Source organism: Anoplopoma fimbria, chromosome 18, assembly GCF_027596085.1.
Source record: "Anoplopoma fimbria isolate UVic2021 breed Golden Eagle Sablefish chromosome 18, Afim_UVic_2022, whole genome shotgun sequence".
NCBI classification, from domain to species: Eukaryota; Metazoa; Chordata; class Actinopteri; order Perciformes; family Anoplopomatidae; genus Anoplopoma; species Anoplopoma fimbria.
Window position 1 is genome coordinate 12,587,641 of NC_072466.1, and position 26,929 is coordinate 12,614,569.

Below are 26,929 nucleotides of genomic sequence, written 5' to 3' on the forward strand. Positions count from 1 at the left end.
TCAGTGTAGAAGAGTTTTTATATGAAATTGTGTATTTGACAGTAGTTGCTATTACCAAAAATACAAATACCAAAATAAAAAACCTGGAATACATGTTGGAGATGACAAAATCTGTTGAACTGTTCTTATTTTCCTTAAACTACGCGCCAACCTTAACTTCCAGACAGTCGCTGTAAAGAGCAAAGATAAAGAGATTGAAAATAAATTTTGTTGATCCCAAAAATATTTTCAGCTACATAAAGACACAAACCCATGCATGCATGCACATACACACACAAACCCTCATGGATGAATAATTGATTACTGACTACTGGGCACAGACAGCTCTCCTCATCTCCAGCTCAAACTAAATACTGAAGTTCAGCAGCAGTTCTTAAGATAAGATAAGATAAGATAATCCTTTATTAGTTACCAACAGCCGCACCTGACATTTCTGCTGCTTCACCTGCAGGATGTCACTAAAAGCAAAAGGACCAGAAATAAGACATAAATGGCAACAATGAGACAAAAAATTAAAAAAGGCGAAAACAAGCAGAGAACTACACAAAACAACCTTAAAACCAGTCACGTTGGTTGCAGTCATTCTGTCTCTTTCAGTCTGGGTGTATTTCTGTATGTAGGAGAGGTGGGAGGCCTTTTACATGTCAGTGCCGAGGGGAAATTCAGTCTTATTATCCATCCATGCAGTTAACACACACACTCAAAACTGTATAATTATCTCCAAAATGGCATTAAGCAACAATTCACAAAGTACTCAAAACATCATTGGTGTCGTATAAAGAAAAAAACTAAAATAACAACCATGAATATACAATGACAACATCTGGAAGGTTCTTTTCTTTCTTAAATTCTTGGGTGTTTTTGAGGCTGCTGCAGGCAGCTCTCCAGATATGTGGAAGCAGTCACAACTGTTTCCAGATTGTCATGTGTTTCTTGATGTGCCCCTGCCAATAAAAGCAATTGTAGTATAAATAGATTCTTCTTTCATCAATAAATGTTTCCTTTCCCTTTTATTTTGTTCCCATCCGAGGAAATACTTTAGAGCCACTCAGCAGATGTGACGGCGTCTTTGGTTCTGAGCTTCGGAGCTCTAAAGCTATAAAATCATTCAAAAACATATATACAGCTATCACACATTGACTCATGATACATTTTGGGGGGAATAAGACATATCACAAAAAACACAGATGGAACTTAATGCTCAATTTGGTTTGGACACAGACAACTTTTACAAGTGAGGCACCCGTTGTTTGTGTCCATGTGGACTGAGGCCTGTGGTGCAGACCAATATGGCTTCCTTTGTAAATTAAAGCTCCATTTGATAATGTCTCAGATTTTACGCAGTTTGTAGCAACGTCTTGAGCTGTAGCGTCTCTGCAACTGATAACCTGTCGTGGTAGAAGCTGAGTCCGGCCAGGAGCTCGATGTCTCGGACTCGCGCTGTGTGAAACTGCAGCCAATCTTCCACCCACGACAAGTTTGACCCGACCTGAGGGGAAAGAAGAAAAAAAGGTAACAATAAAAGAGAAAGGAGGAACAAAGAAAACGTATCATTGTGTTTTTTCCACTGTAGGATCTGTCAGCAGGTTTCTACAGAGGGTAGCTGATGTGTAAAAATGCGTAGGAGATGAGTCAGTGATGAAACTCACAGCACAGCTCTCGGTGTGGTCAGGTCTGTGGGGCAGGATGAAGGACTTGGCCTGCAGGGGACCCTCACAGTCAACAGGGCCGAAGGTCGAGTTCCCACAGCTGGTCAGGATCAAGAAGAAATGTGTCGGGATGGGAGCATCATTCCTGGAGAAACAGGATTAGGGTTAGAGTTCTCTTCCTTTTTTTATTTTTTATAAAAACTTTCAAAAATGAATCAAGAGAATAGGCAGATTAATTGCTCATGTAACTGATTGTTGGATGCAGCCCTAATCGATCGACTGACGTGTGTGCCGCTGACTTACCCTGAGATTGCTTTGAGCGCATCAACGTTTCCATCATAGTCTTCATCAAATATCGGCCCACTCATGACATTAACTCCGTTCAGCTGTTGTGAATATTTTGGAAGAAGGACATCATGGACATGGATCCAAACATCTGTGGTTAATGAAAATACACACAAGAACCCTTTAGTTCTCCAAAGTTACCAAACAACCAATGATACTGTAGTCATTAGAGAGAAGCAAGTGATTACATCAATAAATGTAAAAATAAAAAAGGAAGGATCTACCTACGGGCTTATTAACAAGTGTTGTCTTTTTTGTTTAATCTTTACCAAACACAACTGTGAAAACAAGCTATAAAGTGTTTATCAGAACTCATCCAGAGGTTCACACAGTGTGGGCACAGCGATGTGCCACCAGGGGGCAGCATCTGTTAGCTGATTCATATATATGCCTCTAACATACACAAACAACAGTACATGGACGGGGTTTTCCTTCCACTGGGACCTCATACTAGTGAGAGAGAGTTTCCATTTGGAGTGTAGGTGGCCCCAGTGGAAAACCCTACCAGAGCAGTGTTGTCTCTAACACACAACTTTTAAATACATTAATCACTCAACAAAAGTTTCAACAAAAGCATGGCTCATCTGTGCAGCCAAGCAAACTGAATCGTTTAATCACCAAATAGCTAAGAATGGTTTCATGTGTACTCCCATCTGCTGTTTTTAAGAGCACAGTCTGGCAAATCCGACCACCTTAAAAGTGAATTTTATTGTGAAGAAAACATCAGTGCCTACAGTCGGATGGCAAGAGGATTAAGTCTTGAAAAGCTCCTCTAATATAACCTTTGATTGTGCTTTAGATAAATAGCTTGTCTAAATTAAAGTACAGTAGTCCCATATAATCACAGTGGTTAGATCTTTGGACTCCTGTTGTGTGTATTTAGGAACCAAAAGTATAGCCTGTTTTTAGGAAAAAGGATAATATTGAGCAGTAAAAATGGCTCATGAGAACGGACAATTCACAATAACTGCCACCCAAAAACAAGAGTGTTTAATACACATAACAGAGCATTCATTTGTGATCCAGAGAATCTTTTCAGTTCACTAGTTAATTAAATTGTTCAGCTCTCATTCAGCTCAAAAGCTTTCATTCAGCTGGCAAATGAACCCTTCTGACAACTCTGGAATTCAATATTTAACTCATGCATCCCCATGTTTCCCATCTACAGCTTTGGGTCCAGCTAGAAAACCAGGAGCAGGTAGATTTCTGGAAGACTGACTCACCTTTAAATGCAGGGAACATTGGTGCCAAGTTGCTCGTGATTAGAGAGTCTGCCTCTGTTACGTTGGCACTCAGACCTATAAAGAGAAAATGAGAAGTGAAGTACAATTTAATGTGTTTGTAATTTGGGTATGGATTTAAAACATGAACTGCATGTTGTAAAAGTCTGAAGTATAATGTGAAAATAAGTATTAAAGTATTATCTGGCTGAGATGGATACTTCACTTATTGGTGGAGTTAAAGTAATTTACAGCTGCGACTAACGTATCTTTTCATTATGCATTACTCAGCCATATTGGTTTTCAATCCATTTTTTTTTTTCATTTTCTCTAAATATGTCAGAAAACATAATTCACATTAATTTTCTTAATCGATATTTAATCTAACTGCACAAATCCCAGTCTCGGATCACTGTGGACCAGCGTCATGAGCAAAATGAAACGTCTAATATTGATAAGTCGAACTTTCTCACAGCTGTTTCAGAGCTTTTACTTCTCTCTTTCAGTCAGTCAATTCCTTTTGTGGAGCTACCTGAAAGCTGAATTTCATTTAAAATACAGTGAATCTACAGCGTCTGAATAAGGAGGGATGGGACACTCTTTACTGTTGCAGACAAAAAGCACAGGTGCATTTTTACATGAGAATGTGGATCTGAAACACGTCAACTTGAATTCAACACCCGGCTTGGGACGGCGGGCCATGACCCCCTCAACTACTTACATACATACTCACTAACACACATACACACACACACACACACACTCACTGGGGGGATGCAGCAGGCTGAAGGACAAAGCGGAGTTGTTTCTGTAGCGCAGACACAGCTGGCTGGTGGTCGGTTGGATGCGTACGTCAGCACGAACACACAGCTCCAACTCTGGGCTCAGGGGTCGGACTCTGGTCTGAGGGAGAGGATCGGTCAGTAGTTAAAAGTTTGGAGTGGGACATTTTTGTGTTGCGTAAGATCCCTTGGCTTGGTTTTGCTTTGTAAATGTCAGCAAGGACATTGAGCTGTTTCTGTTTGCAGAGCTTTCTAAAAGATAATCTCAGCTCACTGCCCTCCCTCGTCATAGAAGAAAATGGCATTTCTTATAAATAAAATTTGCATTTTTTAAATTTTCTTCATTTTAGGGTTCATCATTTCCAAATAATTTTCAAGAAGTTTACCGTAAGGACGATGAACTTGGTGCTCATTATAAGTAAAACAGTAACATTGTTGAATTTGTAAACAGTTAATTAGCTCCTATTACAATTAATTACTAGTGTAACGTAAAGAAATTCAGTCTATAGCAGGTCAGCTGTACCTTTTTCTAAATGCTAACATCAGCATGCTAACAGCTCGCAATAAAATATATATTAACCATGTTCACCATCTTAATTTAGTATGTTAACACACTAACATTTACTAATTAGCAAGAAACACAAGGTATAGCTGAGGCTGGTAAAATTTGTTTACAGGCGATCGGGAATTATCGATATCCAGTGATAAATGAATATTTATGAGTTTTTAAAGGGAGAATGTATTTCAGTGACATTCCCATTTTCACTATAAAGATCAGACCAGCATTGTATTTAATTACAGGCAGAAAAATAAAGCATAAAGGCCATGCATATTTTTAAACATCCTAAATGTGAAAGAATAAAAATGTAGCATGGCCTCACTCTTTTCATTGATTAATTGATTTTCTAGTGGGCAAATTAGCTTGCAGCTAGCGTAATATGGAGTTGTTAACTTTGACAAGCTGTGAAATTGTGAAAAAGTTTTCCGTGGGTGTGCAAGAGGGATGAGCAAAATATAGAACAAAACACATTCTAAACCATGATACTTTCAAGACAGAATTAACACAGAGGATAAAGTACAGCCATATTCAGCTTATACTGTGTTTGGGTAGAGCCTGAATGAAAATAAATCCTCACTAGCTCCATCATTCAGACAGAGTGGTACAACAGTGTAACCTCTCCGGGAATGTATCACTCTGCCTGAAGTCATGATCAACACTAAACCTCAACCGCATAATGAGAAAGACAAGAAGTGTTTAAGCCAGAAGATGAGTAACAGCTGCTTAGAGGAGGGATTCAGATACTGAACAACAAGCTCCTACCATGCACCAACCACAGATGAAATACAGCCTGGACCACTCAACTGTACAGGCTATGTTTAGAGATAAAAGACAGCTCCAAACAGCACTCACCAGAGGCAGGAAGGTGTACGACACCCACAGGGGCATGAGGCGGTCTTTGCTGTATCCGTTGAGGTAGTCGGATTGGTGAAGAAGACAAAAGTTGGCGCCTGGTTGGACGACTCGAGGGGTACCAAAGGGATGGTGGAGGCGACGTAAACCGGCTTTGAAGGGACAATGGATATACATCAAACAATGTTTTCTTAAAAAAATGTAAGGAAATAAAAAAACAATACTCACTGGAATCAGTTGTCATGAGAGCTCTGTTCATATCTGTCTCCTAAAAAGAAATTCTTGTCAGTATGCTTGTGGTTAATACATAAAAAAACGTCACTTTCACCATTCAGTGTATGAAGCCTGTGATGTTTTAAAATATCTCCACTGGAAAAGATCTGATTCTGACTATTTGTCAATTTGAGGGTAATATAACTGTATCAACTGGTAATTTGACTTCTAGTGGAATAAATACTAATTATTTTATTAAACTATATTTCAATCATCTGCATGGTCAAACATAATGCTTGGAACAAGCATAGAGAGGGAAATATTACCTGTAACACCAAAAATGTTACGAAACAAGAGTTCACAGCCATGTTAGCGGCTGTTTGAGGCTATACATCGTGGATACACTGTGCTTTGAGCTAAATGCTAACATCAGTATGCTAACATGTAAATAAATAAAGGCCAACTTCGCACAGCAATAAAAAAGCTTTATCCAATATTGAATAAAGATTGAAGTAATACAAAATAAATAAAAATCACAATGGCTATGCTAACATGCTAATGTTTAGAGGGCAATGTTTAACATGTTCAACTTCTTTTTTATGATGTTAGCATGCTTACTTTTGCTAACACAACACATAACCTAGCTGAGGCCAATGGGAATGTCATTAGCTTTGTAGGTATTTAGTATTAAAGATTTTGAACAAAAAATTACAATTCATCCTCGGGGGATAATGAATGTGGGTATTCCTGTATTTCTACTGATAGAAGGTGATATAGTTACACCAGATACGTGAAAACTCATTAGCATTTATCCTCTGGGAACATCAATATCTTCAGCAAATTTCATGCTAATCCATCCAACAGTTTTTGAGATAGTTCAGTCTGGACTAAAGTAGTGGACTAATCCAGCAGATAAGCACTGTTATGATCTCATTAACTTGTTGGCACATACCGTTGCCTTGTCCAGGGTTGTACAGGTGCACTGCAGGTTTTCAGCGGGGACAGGGTCACTGCCCTCACATGGGGTTTCATGGGAGAGCTGTGCTGGGTGGACTGGCAGGTGGACGGGACTCTTCAGAAGGTGGTTCAGACTGCCATGAGTGCCGTTGTTTGGAGCAGGACGAATACCGAGAAGATCTAGAGGAGAAAGAGAGAAAAACTGTCATTTTTTATCACACAAACTGGACGTTACACAGCATGTCAGCATAATTTTTAACAATCGATTATAGATTCGGACATCATTACTGACATTTAAAGTAATATTTCATGATACAATCATACAGTGGAGATACAAGGGTTTGGTGAGACCTCTACAGTGTTGGGACCAGTAACATGAGGGATCACACAGAATTCAAACTACTCAAGAAAGTTGCCTTTATATAAGGCTTCTTAATATCATATAGGGAGCTACCAGTCAGACACAAATGTCAATTGAATTTATATATAAGGTTATTTTTTAGTAAGTCATATGTAACGGCCCATTATTGAATCATATGAACAAATAACTTGGAAGGGAAAAGTGTAGAAAGAACTTCATCTGACTGTTGCTAACATGTTAAATGCTAGATTTTTGAGAGCTTCTGTACTTGGTCCTACTTTTATCTTCAGTACCCAACTTAACTGTAGTTGTTGTGTGTGTTTCACACCTGGGTTAAACTGGGGATTAGTTCCTATTTTTTAAGAAATCCGGTTAATGTGGCTGCTCTTTATTTCTTGCTGCTCTTTTTTTGGATGTGCCAAACAAACGGAAATTCAGTGAAGGTGAAGTGCACCTGTTTCCTCTTCTGTGTTTAACTGTGTTTGGAGATTTCTGCAAGAATATTTAGCAGTTGACTGCAAACCATTCTCCTCTGGAAACTGCTCAGAAACACAACTTTAGTCAATATACCTAGAAATGTCTCTGAATGCCCAAGGTCTCTAGTTTAAAGTTGTAAAGCTCCATTAAGTTGTGATTATCCTCAAGGTCACAACAGGTAATTTTATACAAGTTTAAAATAAAATGGTCTCACTATGTGTAATGGCTACAATGGGGACTAGTATCATCACACATGATTGTAATTGAGCTCATTCTACTCAGAAGAGTCTTGGTTTTCCAGTCATACAAATTATGCATTTCCAAGACTGCATAGGGACCCAAATATGCAGTTATTTTAAAATACACCATTTATAGAATAGGCGGAAAAAAAATCAACATTTAAACTGTGGAAAATGTGTGGGATTATCATAAAATGGGCATGTCTGTAAAGAGGAGACTCGTGGGTAAATGCAGAACCAATTTTCATTCACACAGTCAATCGAAGTATTCATTTAAAAACTAAAATAAAAGACTAAAGAAGCAGCTACAGTAAAGGAGGATATAGTACAGTTCCCTTACCACACATTAGGTTATATATTTCAATGTTTTCAAAAGGAGGCACAACGGTGTGTTCTTTAAATCCTGGACCGAAGCCAATGAAGATCGCCTTGAAAAAGTAGATATACATTAACATATTGACATTCATGTATTTATTTGGAGACATTTGAAAATGAGAGAGTACAGTGAACTATCCAAACAAAACTGTTGGTACTGCAAAGGGACGCTTAATTTAAGCTCTTTCTGTAAATAACACAATGTCAAACACGTGTAAATAATTGAAATGAACTAAAGCAGTAAAATTACCTTACACAACCTTGAATATTCTTCTAGGAAAAATGTTGGTTGGGTGGGTTTGGATATTTGGAGGTAAGTAAACTATTTTCAGCTCATTTTTCTCTGCTGTGTGTAGATGTTTTATTAACTCAAATATCTTTTCTTAGAGAAGTCAGCACCTTGTGAGCTATTTATACCAAGTCAAATTCCAGAATAAACCATGTCCGGACTCATACACCGACGTCTTATGATGACTGACACGAAGGTGGGCTGACACAAACACGTTTCCAAATTAAACCAACTCATTCCAAAAAAAGTATGTGAGGTGAAGAGCAACTCTTCAAAACAAATGTGATTACTGTGGTTGAGTATAGTTTTAGAGCTACACAGTATTTTTGTATTTTACCTTGGTGTCATTCACAAAAACAAAACAGCAAATACAGAGATGTATCTTTTATTTAGACTCAACATTAACTCCTAAATCTAGTGACAATAGTGGTCAATCTGCTGCATTCTTATTGTATAAAGTCTTGTATAATAAATAAATAAAATTTTGAATTGTTTCGATTTGTACTGCTTTGCTACTGTCTCTGGTCTGCACCAAATGTAACTGAAGCAGAAAGACTTGTTCTTGCGTAAAACAACTTCATACTCTTTAATGCATCTTTGTTTTCTGAAGGCCAGTTTAAGCTGTCAAACATCCTACAAGTTAACAGCTAAGACTTCAGGCCTTTTAGACCTTGTTATTATTCAGGATTCTTGACATTGTGGTAAACATGTATCATGAAGAATGTACATAATCTTGTTTCCTTCCTCTGACCTGCATGTTGGTGAAGAGGTTATCTGAGCCGTGGAATCCACCGTTGCAGTACTTGAGTTCCTGTCGGTTCCTGTCAAGATAGAATAGAAACACTTTATCTGAGGAGTTTAAAAAAAAAAGTCAGAGAGAAATTAATGGTGGAAGTCACAACAACACTGATAGTTCTTGACATGTGTATTCATCTTATATTCAATTTCAAGGTCAGGCGAATTCAAATCTATATAACTTAAAGAGCGAGTCATATCACGCTGCAGCTACGAATTCTCCAGCCTGAAACAATTTTCCATGATTACATGGTTGCTATCCATCAAACGTGTTGTACAACTCTTCTCTAACATACCATGCCTCATTCATTATAAACGATGGCAAACACTTATTACTGTAAATGCTTCAACTTCTGTGTGGCCAAAGAAAACTTTTATATTTGTTTCCATGACAACTATTGTACTTAAATTCACATACAGAAAGACTTGACAACTCCAATTACTGTAACAGCTCTGGTAACTTCCACTGCATTAAAACTAAAGCTAAACTTACTTTGTACTGTCTATTCCATGTTAAATCTGTGAGATGCAATAAAAAGCCCCATGGCTTTGTATTTATAATATTTAATCTTTATATTTTAGTCTTTTACCAAGCTAAAGGAATACAGTCTCAGGTCATCATTTGATTTCTAACTTTGTCCTTAAAAAAATAAAGATAGTTTTGCATCCCTGCTGCACTTAAAATTCTCATATAAATTAAATTAATGAACCCAAATAATAATAGAGTGAAGTTTAGTTTACTTCACTTTACTTGACTTCTATGTTTTTTTTGTCATTTCTTTCCAAACATAAGGCAACTGATTGCAAAATGCTTTTTTTCCAATCACACAGCTTGGCAACCATTAAACAAAAGTGGCTAATTTAGTTTTCTTCTTGCCAGTCAGTCAGAGAGCTTGTTTTGCTTATAGGCCCTCCTTACCACTGGCTAGCAAGTTGGAAACAGAGTCATTGCATTTTCTGTTTTGAAAAAAATAAAAGGAACATTTCAACCTAGTAAAATAAATCAACTGGGTCAGCTCTCCAACATTCAATTTCAGCCCCTTTGGCTATTTTTACGCTACAGTTAGCAGTTTGGAGAATGTTCTTTTTATGTTTTTTAAAAGGGAAAGAGGCTTACTGGATGTGCTTAACAAAGTAATATATGCGCAAAGGTCCAGAGGCTAGTTTTTAAAAATTTCAGCCACTTCTAATGGTCTTCTTCATTGACTGGAGGTGGCTAAAGGCTGGAAAATACCTCTCCAGACTTCATGTTGGCGAATGTGCACAAGGGTTGTTAGGAGCTGTTTGAGTGGCTTATATTTTTGTACTTGTATAACTGCATATTGTTTACTCTATTTTTTTCTTCTTCATTAATGAGTGTCAGCAGCCAGAGTCAGGCAAGTATATTCTGTGGCGGATTTGATGTTGGCTTGAACTATGCCTGTAAAAGGTTTACTCCCCAACACCACTGCTTTCCAAAAGTCATCATCTTTTCAGCTTCTTTATTCCTTCTTGACAAAGTTTGATGATGTTACACAGGGAAATCTGTGGCCTGATTGGTGACTTACATTGCAGCCTGCCACCCATGCGCCATGTAGAGATGCCCTCTCTCTATGCGTTTGTTGTTTGCAAAGTGCATCCTTTTAGGGAGGTTTTCTTTAAGGTACGGCCTCATTGTCTGGTCAGCGGTCCTGCACTTCAGAACAGACACAGCAGAGGAGAATCAACACACAGCACAGCGGGAACAGGATTGTTTGACGTGAGGCCAAGCAAGCAGATCATTTTTCATTCTTCTTATCAACACAAAAGTCACGTTTGGAATACTTCGCATACCGACAGGTTCTTCATCACACCCTCATAGTCAACTGAGGAGGGAAACACAGGGACAAGGTCACTTGTTACAAACAAACTGACACTGAGTGATGCTGGGGAAGAAGGGGAAGTTGGGTGTTATCGACAGGAACTCACAGGAAAAGAAATCCTCTGGCAGGTGAGTGGGTCTGATCCGAGCAGCCGGGCCCTGGATGACATCAAAGTCATCAGTTTTGTCCATGTAGGTTGACACATACGCTGCCTTTTCACATGAAACCTCTTCCATACCTGTGAAAAAATAATTTGTTTTGCTTTATTATCTATAAATGTTGTTTGAATTGGTAAATACTTGACAAATCTAGCTATGATTGCATGAAATATGTGAAGTTTGAGCACCAAAATCCATGACTTTACTGTATGTGTATGATATTTATTGTTTTTTCTGATTAAATTGAATGTTCTTTCCCTGTAGTGACAAAAAGGTTTATCTAGTCAGAAATGCACTTACTTTGTCAGTTCCACTGTTTAACAACTCTTACATTTTACAGCACATTTATAGATTTATATTTGTGTGATATCTAACTGCAATAACACATATTTATCATTCTTGTTCCTTGTCCTTGATGGCTCGCTGCAGACTAAAAACTAAGACGGCAAAACAAAATGACTATCTTCTCTTGAAAATGATGTCTTTAATGAAGATAGCTGGGCTTCGCCCCTGAACCACATTGACTCCCGCGCATTGATCTTTAAAATGCCTAATTATAAGACTAAACATATGGTCTCCAGATGTCCAGAGAAACTTCTAGTCACAAAATGTCCTGCTAACATATCACTGAGAACAGTTTTTACCAGTTTACTCCCAGATAGCAGATTCATTATTCATCAGATTTCTCTCTGGCATGGGCCTGTAGTTTTTCCCTGTAACAGGTGCAGTGACTCAACCAAGTCAAACATTGAGGAAAACACTAAGTTTTGAGGCCAGTGTGTCTGTATGTGCGTGGGTTGGTGTGGCAGTTTCCATGCGTTACATCTTTCACAAGAGGCCATGAAATGTAAGCCAAATCTAGGATATCGTTATGGTGCTTGTGTTTATGACTACATAAATACAGGCATGCATGATAATGTGTGCTGTATCCGAGTGGTAAATTCGGGATAAACAGCTATACTGTTTGTGTTGCCTAATATCTGCAAGCGCTTCTGTAACCTCTATGCATATTTACATGGCAGAGAATTGTTCCTCTCAACATGGAAACAAGGGAATATTTAAATTCTGTAAGCAACAAATATGAGAAACTGGTCTGACAGCAGGGCGGCAAAAACTATGAACACAATTCAGAAGTTCCTTAAGGGAAAACCTATTTTTAAATGCCTTTAGGGTGGACTTCACTAAGCGATCAGTGTGACTTTGTTTACATTTTAGTTATTTAAGTGTTTGCCTTTAAATGATCAGATCATCACAGCTAGGCATTTAAAAACAAAACATTGAGTTCCCTATCACTGGCAGACTGGCTTTAAAACGACGCTACGTCTTACTACTGTTTAACCACAGAGATTTAGGAGGGATGACCTGAGTTTGTGTGTAAGCAAATACTCAGCTTTAAATGAAACACGAAGAAAAAGACAAAAAGGGATGGAAAATAACTTCCTCTGATTAAGTGTGCAATTTTTTTCTCATTGTACAGTTTAAAGAATTTATGTTACTTTACCTGACAGACAGAGTTCACTTCTGTATTAATGCTCATTTGGTCCACTTGGTGACAAAATTGTAATCAACCAATTGTAAAATGACACTATAAACTGTATCACATCTGTGTGCAGGCTGTGTGGTCATCTCACCGTGGTCTGATACAATTATAATGTTGACACAGTGGTTCAGGCCTCTCTGTGTCAGGCCATCCATCAGCATGCCCATAATGTTGTCCACATTTATCAAGGCCTGAAGGACCTAAAGGCACAACAGCGTTTAAAGCTTTCACAGATTTTACATGTTAGGAGAATTCAGGGAAAGTGTAACTCAATCATGTAAACACCTCAAGAATAACTTGCTACAGCAAATAAATAATTAGTAAATTCAATGGACTAACATGGCTTTGTCAGCTTGGTTCATAACCTTGATTTTGTCCTGTTATTGTTTCCAAGGATAAACAATGAACTACACACACACACACTAGTTCTGTCTCATCTGTTGATCTGTAAGGTAATTAACAACCAGCTTGTAATGCATGTTTAATGTTTAGCGACAGACTAACCTGGCTGCTCGCTGGCCCATAACGATGTCCTGCTGAGTCAGGTTCACTCAGGTACAAAGTGTAGAGGTCAGGTCTAAAATTAGGAAGGCAACAATTAAGTGTAATGTTCAGTTTCTTAAACATAATATTTTTAATGATAATGAAGAACATGCGATACCTTTCTCCCTGAGGTAAACTGAGCCATTCAAACAGTGTCGACACTCTCTGCTCAAAAGCAATGCTCCTGTTCACAAAAAACACCATATTATCTATGAATACATTCAAACACCACTACAGCATGCCATTAATATTATTGTCATGAACTTAGATGTATTAAACAAATTGGCATCACTCTTACTTGTCATACGTCTTGTACAAGTCTGGGAAAGTGCCATTGATTCTTACATCTGAGCCAGGCCAGAAGAAAGTTCCTGCTTTCAGTTTCTGATGCATGGCAGTTATCCAGACCTGTGAACAGGAGAAGCGAGGAGAGGAGAGGGAAGGAGAGGAGATAAAAGAAGAGGAAAAGAATAGAAAGGAGATGGAAGGGTAGAAAGGAAAAGGAAAGAAAAGGAGAACAGATACGAGGAAAGGAGAGGATATGAAAGGAGAGGAGATAAAAGAAAAGGAGAGGAAAGAAAAGAATGGAAACGGAAGGGAAGGGAAGACAGGAGAAGGAATGAAAAGGAGAAAAGATGAGATGAGGGTAAAGGAGAGTAGATGAAGATAGAGGAAAAGAAAGAAAAGGAGAGGAAAAAAAGAAAGAAAATACGAAACAAGGGGAGATAAGTGTCATGGGGGTTCATGAATAATTCAGAGACCAAACTGTAGCAGACTAATACTTCATTTGTTCATCTTAGTACATCTCATCACCAACACTGTTTAGTCCAGTAGAATAAAAGTGTAATCCCTCACAGACCAGCCAAGACTGATGGAACTCTAACTGCATATGTTGATGTTAAATCAATACTTATCAGAGTGATCTGCAGGTAGAAGCGTTTCGTTTATGCAGCAGGCTTATAAACATGCTTGGGCAGATGCACTTAGTTGTATTAGTTCATAAGAATGAATTCCATGAGTCATCACTCATTTATTTCTCAATCCCTCCTAGAGAAAGTGACACGCCTGCTGCATGGAGTATTTTCTAGAGGAGTGGCCTGTCACACAGTTGAGGAATGAGATTTAAGAGACCTCCCATTTAAACGGGAACCACAAAGCGTCTAAACAAGCACCACTGGCAGCCCTCACAAGCTGTCATTTTGCACCAGCAGAATCCATAATTATATCAAGAAACTTCTTAATGCACTTCAGGGACCTGAGTCACAGCTATGAAAATCTGAGCGCAATGCTTCATATTTCTTTCACAAGACAAGTGCCTTCTTCTCATTCATGTCAGGTTTACCACAAAACCAGTTAACTTGTGTGTTACAAAAAAAATAGCCTCTGGCTCAGAATCCTTCCCAGGTGGGGCCCTGATCAGTGGAAACTTTATAATCCTAAAGAGGTGTTTATTAAGTTGCTCTGGGACCAACTTTCACTGAACAGTGAATTTCCACCTTATTACACAATATCAAGGTTGCACATATTCACTTACTGGCTCTCCTTGGTACCATTTTGGGTTGAATTTTTCTTCAGTTTTCAAGCTGAAGAAAGTGTTTTGGGTCACATCGTACATCTTGTTATCCACAATCCCATGAGACTCAGGATAAAGACCCTGTAGAAAAAAACAGGTCTATTTATTACTGGTAACCACGGCTGTGTATTTTTATTGCAGGGTCGGTTTTCAACCAAGAAAGGTGAGAGTTGCTCTGTAAGCCCCTCAGTTCTGCTGCTTCTCCTCTCCAAAAGCAGGCATAAGCCATTAAACCTCCACAGTAACATCTGTGCTACTGTGAAGAGAATCCGAGGGAAAAGCACCAATTCTCACAGTGATCTGTGGTGGTGGAAAATAAGTACATTTACTCAAATTGAATTTTTAGCTCTTTTCCAAAAGGGGCATATTGAATATTTTACCCCAATCAGTTTATTTGTCGGCTGCAGTTACTTTTCAGGTTGAAATTTGACTATAAAAATGTTGAGCTAATATAATAAAGATACATTGTTAAAGGGTAAATCAATGGTTTCCAACTGTTTTGACATGTGCCCTCTAACAAAAAAAGCAGTTTCTACTCAGTGTTTCTTGTTACGTTTCTAATGAATGAGATTTTAGTAGAACCACTGAAGAGAAATTTCACTCTAAACTTCTCAGATGGATTTGTTTAAATAACTGTTAGAGACCCATGGATGTAAATCTCAAAAACATAGATGATAAAATAGAATTAATATATATTTGTTTCACAAAGCTTTGTTCTTCATCTTTCCTGCCCAATCAATTATCTCACAACCGTTAAGATTTTACATTTGACTCTTTGAAGCAGGCCCGACCCCAAGGTTGAGAACAACTACACTAATTTCCAATGTACAAAGTATTAAGAGACATTTCCTTTATAAACTTCTAATAGTTTGTTGAAATAATTGCCCGAGGCCAAAGAGATAAAATTATCCAATATTTCACACAAAAAAAGTCCTAGAAATGAATATACATTTGTGTAGCAGAACTTAGTTATTTTCTTTGGCTTCCTATTCAGTATCTCACGACTCACCAGATTTATCTTGTGACCCCAAGGAGGTGCCCGACCCCTAGGTTGGGAATTACTGGACAAAACTACTTGTCCTAACATAAAGTACAATGAATAACCGCTTATAGGGATCAAAAAGCTTGGACAGATTCTTTCCGACTGCTAGTGATGGAGACAGAAAATTAATGCAGTAGGGGTAGGCACCTGTGGATAAAGCTATCCTTGGAACAGCTGTATTTGATATAGTCAATACAATTCAGTAAATATTCATATATATATATATTCATGTAATAAATAAACAAATGTATATTAGATGGTAATCTACATGAGAAATAAGTAAAACGAATAAACACTCACAGTCACAATAGTGTAGTGGTTGGGGAAGGTCTTTGTGGGATAAACAGGCCTCATGTATGGCGTTGTTGTTCCGACGTTTCCTGCAACACAGTAAAGTTCAGTCACACCGGGAAGCTTAGTGAACTATGAAGAGCTGTTGAGTCAACAATGTCGGTGACTTACGTAACTTGTTGATGACAGGAAGGTGGCTGCTGTGGTCATTCAGGTACCCGGACCTGAAACCGTCCAAGGACACCAGGATGAGAGGAGGCCTGGAGAAACTGTGTGGGAAGACAGAGAGGAAGAAAGACGCCTTAAGTGGACACTGAGGTGCTTTTGTGAATGAGGAAACAGAATAGTCACTCAGCAGGAGACATGGATATCTTTGGCACCAGTAGTGGAGCAGTAGTGTTATACAGTAGATCTGTGTAGAGAGTACAAAGCAGCTCTTTGACTGAACAGGCAAGAGGAAAAAAAGTGAAATCACAGACCACACAAACACAAGAGTAGGAGAACAGAAAGAGAAATGTGACTCTACTGATCATAAATCAAAGACTAAGGCCATGTCCACATTAACCAAATGAAATGAAAACGGAGTTTTAAGATCTCCGTCCACACATCGTTTCAGCATCGTTTTCGAAATTATGTGCGTCCAGACTTGCTCCCCTGAAAACGAATATCACGTGACTATTCACGTACACTGGGCATGCTCGTGCCGGTGTAAACAGGAAGTACATTGGTTGCTTGGTTACAGATAATACCATTACACTACTCTTGATACTTGTCGTGCTTGATACTTAAGAACTTCCTCTAAAATCTTCCTCCATGAACTCTAAACAGACACATTTCGTGGAAGTTTTTAGAAGTTTTATTTTTCAAGCTTAGTTACAACACTGCAGGTCTAACTCTATCTCTCCCACACAGACAGCACATGTACTTTAAATGAGCAGTCATTAAACGAAGTTCACTAGATTATGGGTCCATACATCTGGTCAACACAAGTATGTCATTAGTCCTGTAGGCAGGGGCGCCGCTAGGGATTTTGGGCCCCATGAAAAGAATCTTTACAGGGCCCCCAACACAGCGGACTGAACCATTTTACGTAAATAGAGGGGGGGAAGGGGGGGCCCTGCAGGGGTTGATGCTTCCAAAACAAATAAAGGAATTGTTACCAGGACATGGAAAATAAAACATGTGTGATTATATGTTAGTTAATAACTTAGTGTCATTATTTTTTCTGTATTATAATTTCATCATCATTAGGGGCCTCTCTGGGCCCCCTCCATCATGGGCCCCTAGAATCCGTCTCCTTTACCCCCCCTTTTCGGCGCCCCTGCCTGTAGGGCTGATAAGGCCGCGGGACACGCCCCTCTAATCTCTCCAATAACAGCTGATTCCAGCTGAAGCCAAAAACCGTGAACCCCCTTCGGGTCACCTGTGCTCCCCTGGGTCCTAAGTCCCTACAGGTTTGAACGTCTATGTTGAATTAACCTGGTAGTCGATCGGCATCAAGGCTGTTGTTGTTGTTGTTGTTCTCTTAAGGAAAGGGGCCACGTGGTAAAGGGGTGACGAATCAGGGAATGACACGTCATAACTGCTAAGAACCAATCAAATAGCGAACGCCGGTGCCTACGTCATCGTTTTCGGACTTCTCCGTCCTCGGGAGCGTTTTCAAATTTATCCGTTTTCGGTGCCCTAAAACGCCGAGTAGTGTGGACGCTCGGTGCAAACGGAGAAAAAGATATAAGGATTCATTTGAAAACGGGTTAGTGTGGACGTGGCCTAAGAGAGGTCTGTTGTTCCCCGAAACAGGGCGTGGCCCTTTTCATTGGGGGCACTACAGTAATTGAATTATCTGAAGTGTTACATGTTAATGCTTTACAATGTGTGATTAGTTATACAGTTATCAAAATATTGCAGACACATAGGGCTAGGTATTGAATATCAATCAGATGTATAGAGTAGTGTCATGTAATACACGCTGTCATTCCTCTTTTGTCAATATAAAAAAAAATATTCAGTTGTAAATTATGTAGGACAACACATGTCAAGTAAATAATTATAAACCATTCCAATACTTGGTATCATATTGGACTATGAAATCGAGAAGTTTTCATAAAATAAAAATGTGGTTTACCAACAGAAACAATTTAGACAAACCCAAGACAATGACTGACTTTGAGATAAAAGCACAGACAACATTAATTTACTTAAAGATACTTTCAAACAAAAATAGCTTCATGTGGAGCCACAGGTTTTCTTTTCCATAGTGTAATGAGTCTGTCTGGGGTTACTCCCTTTCCAAAGTGGAAACACACAAACTTGTTACCGCACACTCATACACCCCCACACATACACTCACTAACACACGCCTTATTACTCAAGAGTGATTAGCCTGCTTTCCATAGAATCGGTTACCTTTTTTTTTTTCTCCGGGAAACCAACATCGTCATAAAAAAAAAGAATCATGTGTTTGGGTTATTTACACCCTGCTAAAAAAGACTGACAGTGACAGAAAAGCCTTTCTATTTTTCTCTGTGGTCACAGTTTAATTTCCACTAAGAACTGCCTACTTGGAACAATGGGCTCAACTCAGGAAAACTGTGGGAGTTACAGATGAAGAGCTTCATTCTCAGAACCAGAACATGCTGAGAGATTTTACACTGAGGAAGAGAGAAGCTGCTGTAATCCAAACTAGGACAGCTGATATTTGAGGTATTGTTTTCTATTAACACCAGGAGAATAGGAGTATTGTATTACCCAGGTGGACACCGTGACTGAATTTCCTGATCTGCTGCCTGCAGCCAGATCTCACCTTCAGCTGGAAAAGAGGAGAGTTCAGTCAGTAAAAAGAGACACATTTTCAGTCGCATAGAGTAACACACAATACTGAAAAACCAGACTTAAATAAGAACCAGAGTCTTGGAAAATAAATGTTGTTAGGACTGAGCCAAGAAACCTTATAAGCCCCCTGATAAGCCCCTGAAAATGTAAAAAAGAAACAGCTCATTCTTAGGTAATAAAAAACAAAGTATCCAAAGTTGGATAGGCAAAAAAATCATGTAAAAAAAAAAAAAAAAATCATGTAAAAAAAACAACCTTTGAAACATTGTTTAAACGTTGGCAGCAGATCTACATGTAGAATCCACTCTCCATTATTGCAAAATCAAATGGGATCATTGAGTGATTCCAGTGGTATACAAGAGGAAGCGAAAGTGCAGAAATGTTTCCTGTGTGCCTTGTGGCCAGTTAAGTCTTTCCACCTGTTTTTGGAACAAGAAGAAAGCACAACTCTGCGAACCACATGAATATGTTGCGTAAAAGCACAAATGGATTCCAAAACAGAGCGACCACATCATCTTTATATCAATTGAGCCAAATACATTCATGTGAAACAAGAGACATCACTATATTTGACTCATTTAATTTACATAATCTGAGAAAACTACAGCACCTACAACATGTACAGATTTTTTAAACCTGCAAACAGTCGCCTATTTGCACATCTGGCAGACACACCTTCATCAGTGTCTTGTTTCTGACCACATTACAAATGTAAATCCAATATTTACTCTTCTTTTAGCTCTCCACCAAGAAAATATTAGTCTCTCTAGCTGCCAAATACTCCACCATGTTCACTAGCTAGTGGGGTGATGTGGGGTGGAGTGGGGTGATGTTGGGTCAACACTTCGAGTGACCTCCTCCACATTACACACAGTCATGTGGCATAAGTTACACATATTGACACAGTGAAATGAAAAATAATTTAAAGTTAAGTTTTAATCCAGTGTCCTTGTGTTAATTATTCATTTATATCATCTTACATTGTAAATGTGGGTTCTACATTTTTTTTGTTTAGTTTTTATACAACAGAATATCTATTTTCTTTTCTGTAAAACCCCAATGTTTCTTTTTGATGACTCAACTTTAACGGTTACATAAATGTATACAATCAACTGTGATTTGGGGTGATTAGCTGACCCCACCTGTCATATATAACAACACTTGATCATTAGCTGTGCGAGTAGCTAGCTGAGCAATATCATTGTAAGTGTGTTTAGACATCATCGGACAAAAACTGTGTTCTCCAAAGAAAGAGGTTTAAATTACATGTTTAACCTCTATCTTCATTCTTGAGACCCAACAACGTGGGTTAAGGTAAACAATTTACAGAGTCTGCAGCTCGCTATATTGTGTATAGTGTGATTTCAAAGTAAACCCTCAAGTATCTGTCAAGAACTTGTAACACATATCTAATACAAATAGAATGTATCCTCTATTGTTATTCCGGAGCATTTGGAAACAAACTTGCTCAAGGACATTCCCACAGACAATGCGACTGTAAGCAGGAAGCTTTGGAACACAATTTTTCCAGCAACAGTCTCCCCAAAACAATCTGTCAAGCCTGCTGCTAACTGGACACATGACAGAGGGAGTCTTAGCGTGTCAGTGAGAAAGCCCCTCCTCACTGCCTCTTGAGGCCAGCAGTGTGGTTTGGACCAAACACAGGGATGCTCCGTCTCAGAGGACAAGTTACTGTGGTCTGTAATCCACGGGAAAAGCCTCTCTCAGCATTTCATACTACATACAGTCCTCTAGAAAGAAGTAGAGTCCTGGGCTATTTTCATTTCCTTTAATCTGCTTCCAAAGGCCTTACCAAGAAAGCAGCGTTAAGAAAAGATGTAGCCGTTCCAACAAAGCAGGATGTACAGTACCAGTCAAAAGTTTGGACACAGCTTCTCATTCAACTACTTTGAAGAATCTAAAATATAAAACATATTCTGGTTTGTTGAGCATTTGTTTGTTTACCACATAATTCCATATGTGTTCCTTCATAGTTTGGATGTCTTCAATATAAATCTATAATGTAGAAAAAAATAAAAATAAAGAAAAAACATTGAATGAGAAGGTGTGTCCAAACTTGTGACTGGTACTGTATGTGAAAAAAGAAAAAAAGGAGTCTGGTTGAGTGCAGAGTCAAGATTTATTCTTCCCATATGGCTTTCATGTTAGCTGGGTGGGAAATATAAGTTAAAGGGGAATGCCACAGCAGAGAGTGCACCCCGCCCAGGGCTGGCGACAGTTGCCCACAGTCACCACCGCTGCCCCCGAAATGGAAGAGGCGTGTCTTGGCACAGCAGTTTGCAACAAAGAGCCTACTGCACCGCTGCCCACGTCTAACCAGAGGGAATCTATAGCTGCAGAAGACAACCTCGCCAACCTCGGGTGAACATTCCTGTCTCGCTTAAATGTGAATTTACGAAGTGTTTTGTAACAGTGGGTAAAAAAACAACTTTGGATTGCACCACCCTGACAGAAACACATTCTGTGGACATATCATATGCAATTTCAGTCTTTAACATTCACTTCTGTATCTCTCCTTTCACCCAACTGGGTGGTTGGTAACATGACTCTCCTTCACTGCTGCTCTAAATACTTCCTGTTTAAACTTCCCTAGTTTCTGAGGGATCTACAGCGGACTCTATATGAACACTTTCTGGTAGCCCAAACAGCAGGTTGGTCCTGTCACAGTGAGGCTCACAGTGAAGGGACAACTTACAACTTGTACCAGCCTTTACTGAAGAAGTGCTCCAAAATGTAACCTGAGTCAGTTATTTCTGTTTGCCTCTCTTGTTGCAACCAAAGTATCTCTGTTCACTTTTTGTGGTGTACTGAAGAGAAAGCTCAGAGGAAGCTCAGTCAGAATATATGATATGGTATCAGTGATAGTTAACGTTTTGAGAGTGGAGATGAGCGTTTAGAGATGTGGGTATGAAATCTTATCTGTGAGAATAGCAATCTATGTAAATAGGGCACAACAGTTTGTTTCCATTTCCTGGAGAAGCACTGCACGGATTTTACTAATTAAAGCCCATATTTCTATATGATTATCTTCCCCAATAATTTTGATGGCAGTTGTTTTGCTTCGAAAAATAAGATAATCCCTATGGAAAGTGATTTTTAGTGTCCACTGATCAATTAGTTAGTTAGATTTATGTATTATTGGCACGGGACCCAACAAGAGACATTACAGTTGAAGACATTTAACAGCAGAGTGCTCCACAGTAACATCACCTACAACCACAATTAAGTACAACGACATACGTGTAACACACATTCATAATAAGGGCACTGCTGTCTGTCAAATGGTCTTACAAACAACAAAAGGGGGGCACCAAATTCAGAACTGGAAAACATCTTAATTGTAATAATAATTCTCTGCATTTCCTAACTTAGTCTAAATATTATTTTACTAAACCATTCATTTTCAAAACGGAATCAAAAACATGCTCCAGCTGTAAAATCAAGACAGTGAAATGGTCATCAGTGCTTACCGTTTTCAGAACTGCTCTTTCTCAGTGAAAAGACCAAAGCCAGAATGATCACCAGGAAGCACAGCAGCAGAACCTTAAATCCAGAGAACAAATGTCAGGATGTTTGTTAAAGATCCTTAAGATAACAGTTCATAAATAACATGTAGCTAAACTGTCAACAAACATGTCCTAAGATGTTTACAATGAACTTAGGTAAGCTCCCCAAAGTCAAACACTGTGTCTAATAATGATCAACAATTTTCTAAAATATTAAATAATGTGCTATTGTTACAATTGATCAGCGACCACTAATCTACTTAAAAGCTTCGGATTTCCACATGATATTTAAATGATACTGTGGTGAAAACAGCTCATTCTACTGGCACTCCAGACACGCTCTAGTGTCAGCGACATGCCTTGTGACCATAATGTAAAAATACTGCAACCGACTTCTGGCCCATTGACTGGAGCCATAAATCAGCACATTTTGAGGAAACATAATCAACAACATAAGTTGTTGTTCTGTGTGCTCTAGCAGTAGTATTTTTTGTATCCACCCTCACATCTTGTTGTCTAGTGATGGACAGTGTTTGTTGTGCATTCCACCAACTGAAATATCTTAACAGCTATTGGTTGATTTGCCATAAAATTCAGTTTGAAAATTCATGTTCTACAAACTTTGGCGATCCTCTGACTTTTCCTCTAGCACCATGATGGGATTAAATGAATGTTTTTTAGTGAAATGTCTCAACAACTATGTATGTATATTTAGTATTATTTACTTCATTTGTGAGATAAGAGTTCATCTCTATTCAGGGTGGAATACGGGTCTTGCAGCGCTAAGTGAAGGTTATTTATTTCCTTAACCCTGCCCAGTGTAACTTAATCATTTCCCCACACCATCTACAACTGTCCAAATGTTTGTCTTGGCCATCTGTACTTGAAAAGTGAAAGAAGGGCGTATTTCTAGCCATTTTTTTTAAATCAGCTGCTCGCTCATATCTGCCCAGAAATGGCTGGTCACTGGGGGCAAAGGGTTTTAATTTGAGGGGCGTATCAAGGAAGTCTTTATCTGTATATTTAGAGATGTGGGTGTATTTTGAACACACCTACACCAGGCCTGCAACGGTTATCATGGTTGTTTAATAAGTGTGTTATATCAATCTGACCATCTTGTGATCCCTCAAATTTATCCTTGGACCACCTACTGTGGCCCGACCAGGAGACTAGGAGCTGCTGCTGAAAGTGGAACTGTAAATGCTTCCTCATCACATGTCATTGACCGCCTCCTCTACTCCCTACAAAAATATTGCATTATGTCCATTCTTTGTCGTAACCTTTTCTTAAGTAAGAATCCCACTTTCTCATATAGGGGTCTCAATTTCAAATGAAACTATAGAGAAAAAAAGAAACAACTATTTGCGGCTATACACTACCTATGTTAACATGCATGAACACAAATACTGAGTTTGATCTTATTTTCAGAAAAGTTTTAGTTAGTATGTGCTAGTTATTATCAATTCAGACGATGTAATTTTGCATCACAATATCTCGATATATGATGTTATCATGATGAAATACCACTTAAAGATGCTAAATTATCATATTGACTTATCGCCCAGCCCAAATTTTTTAAAGTAAAGCTTATGTATCTTTTCTGTCATCAGTGTTGAAATAAATCTCTTTTCCCATGCAGACAACCGTATCTTTGTTCTGTTTTCAAAACTAAGACTCAAAATAAAGCCAAATAAGACACATAAATCAAACAGACACTTAATTGTAGGAGGATGTTAAACCATTGTTGATATACACAGGGAACAAGTTATGTTGTGGCTTGTTTTTTCTTGTTTTAAAACAAATACAACCCTCTGACTCAACAATAGATTATATATTTTAATGCTGTATTCATGCCCTTTAATTTATTCTTTCTAAAATATGAAGTAGTTTGCGGTTAGTCTCAAAAGCAGGATTGTTGAACCATCGCCCATGAGTAATCCATTCAGTGTGATTCACATAGACAAGAATTCTTAGATGGTAATAAAAATATGCTGCTGTGTGTGCGTGGAGTCTGAGTATGTGCACTTATTTTCTCCAGCTAAAGATGGAGAGAGAGAGGGAGAAAGAGGCTCTTGGGAAAGACATGCTCTTTGTGGGTTGTGAAAGTAAACAGTCTGTCTGGTGGAAACCCACTTGTCTGACTACCTTCAGTTTTGTCTGCATTGTCTACACAGCAAAGACCTGATTTGACTGTTGGGAGTCCAAATGAAACTGCGACAGCACAACAAAGTCCACATGAGGAAAAAAAGCATAAAAAATGTCTTCAATGAGTTTGAAAAGCTAATGAGTAGTCCTAATGTTTGAGAAAAATAGCCGTGCTTTCTGTCTTTAGTCCCAAAATGTTGCAATCATCCTATTGAAAGATCTTAAACAACACTGCAGGGTATCAAGTACCAATATAACAATTACAAACAGCTGTACAGTGGCTGATGTATGACAGGAAAGAGTATATTATTGTCTAGACTCTGCCACATGTGTATTTAATCAGTACCAAGCAGACAGCAGCTGAATTTACTAGTGCCTGTGGTTTTGGCTAGAGGTTTTTAGTAAATAGTTCAAAAGGTGTGTTTACTGTCAGCTGATTTCTGACTGTACAGGTTATATTTTAACAGATCAATCTATCTTTGTCATTCTTTTACTGTAAAATAAAAAAAATTCTGATATAGCCCTGACCTCAGCCAAAGAAAAGCAGCATATAGAACATATGACATTTTCCTTTTTCATTCTTTCAATTATGGTTTTAGTCTCCATGTAAAGCCTCAAATGTATCCCAGATTTAGTTTCTTTGTAGTGTCTGTGTGGTTTGTTTCAATGCCTCAAGGAGCTGTGGACAATGCAGGCTGCTGTTGTTTTTAAGACTGTTCCTCTGTGACAGGAATAAAATCCAGGGGAATACTAACAAAGCTAGATCATCCATAAACTAGATAGAGAGAGTAAGTGAGAATACGGACTTTCAGCAGTAGTATTTGCCTATAAAATCCTAGACTGGCTGTACAGTGGGTAGTTTATCCAAAGAACCTTAAAGTGCAATAGATATGTAAAATGGGAATTTATAATCTGATTTTAGCTGTGTGCATTGTTTTTTTTTTCAATAAAAAATACTAAACATTTAATGGCTGGGGGTTTCTGCTCGTCTTGGTCTTATATCTGTTGGATATAGTAATCGCCATTTTTATTTTTTGTTTTGACATTTTATAAACCAAACAATGAAACAATTATTAGTTAATCAAGAAAATAATGAGCAGATTAGTTGGTAATGTAAATAATCTCTAGTTGCAGCCCTAAAACTTAACTCCTGCTGACATTCTTAAATTAAAAAAACAACAAAACACCTCTCCAGTCACTGGCTGTGTCCCTCCCCTGAAACCCCTCCAATATCCTCAAATAGTGAAATACTGCATTTCTCTCAAACTGTCAGCGGAAACTTTACTCTGTTGGATAACAATCAGTTCTGTGGTCTTAAATATCCATTCCTGTTTAATACTATTCCTGTGGATCATCTCCACCTGCAGAGACACTTCTGGCCTCTGTCTTTTTGCACTGAGGTGAAAACGTTTGGTTTGCACATTCACACTGGCAGCACTGCCAGTCTCGACTCTTCGACAGCTGTGGATTACACGAAGAGTAAACAATGTAGAAATGTAGACCCTAGACTGTGTGTTTTATGATTCCTGGTGATTAATGTCTCATTCTGTCAAAAAAAATGTGGAAAAGTTTCCCATCCAAACCAAAGTGACACCTTCAAATGTCTTGTTTTGCTATTAACAAAAGTGCAAAACCCAAAGACTTGAAGTTTACAATCATTTTTGTTTGGCACATTTTCAATATTTGTGATGGAGAAATTACTAACAAATAATCACTTATCAAAATAGTTGCTGACGTTATTTTTTGTTGTTGATCGACTAATCTTTCCAGCTCTAACAGCCACTATAAACTCAGAATCAAATTTCAAGTTTATAGACCTATTTTATGGCCCTACAGTAACACTATAACGCTTTTAAAAGATACAAATAGCACTTAGATGACTATATAAAGTTTATTTTGTGTTATAACATCACTTTTTCTAAACAAATAAGCAGTGATATTTTACTGTAAGAGTGTGAAAATAAATAACAACATGTGGCCTTTACTTATTGTTTGTAGTGTGGAGTTAGAGAAGAGTTAGGAGGTCAGACATGGAGGTAGGCATGTAGGTATTAGCTTCATTGAACCTACCCCAGTTATGATTTTACAATGGTTATTCCTCTTCCTTCCTCGTTCAGTGTTTCTCCTTTGACTCTCCAGCTCTGGTGCCAAGAACAAGGACGCAGCCTGTTCAGCCGAGGGGTCCTCTCCTTTGGTTACCTCCATGCTGCTGAGCGTGCAAAGCTCCGGCCAGTTGTTTTATCCAGGAGGGACTGAGAGGCAGACAGACAGAGCTTCACCCTGGTGGAGGACTATATGTTGTGTGTTGGGTGGGATGTGACCCC

At 38.5% G+C, this 26,929-nt stretch overlaps 1 protein-coding gene across 1 annotated transcript; it reads right to left on the reverse strand.

The window, feature by feature from the left end:
• On the reverse strand, positions 1-26,929 carry enpp1 (ectonucleotide pyrophosphatase/phosphodiesterase 1). The gene is made up of 23 exons (XM_054618543.1): positions 26,676-26,929; positions 22,425-22,497; positions 18,850-18,910; positions 16,273-16,370; positions 16,111-16,190; positions 14,730-14,849; positions 13,494-13,603; positions 13,314-13,379; positions 13,157-13,229; positions 12,744-12,852; positions 11,061-11,192; positions 10,926-10,957; positions 10,661-10,788; positions 9,070-9,139; positions 7,995-8,082; positions 6,573-6,757; positions 5,636-5,675; positions 5,408-5,559; positions 3,982-4,117; positions 3,218-3,292; positions 1,953-2,085; positions 1,650-1,794; positions 1-1,489 (listed from the first exon to the last, which is right to left on the reverse strand). Exons 1-23 carry the CDS (start codon positions 26,808-26,810, stop codon positions 1,337-1,339), a joined length of 2,394 nt encoding a protein of 797 aa, XP_054474518.1. The 5' UTR covers positions 26,811-26,929; the 3' UTR covers positions 1-1,336.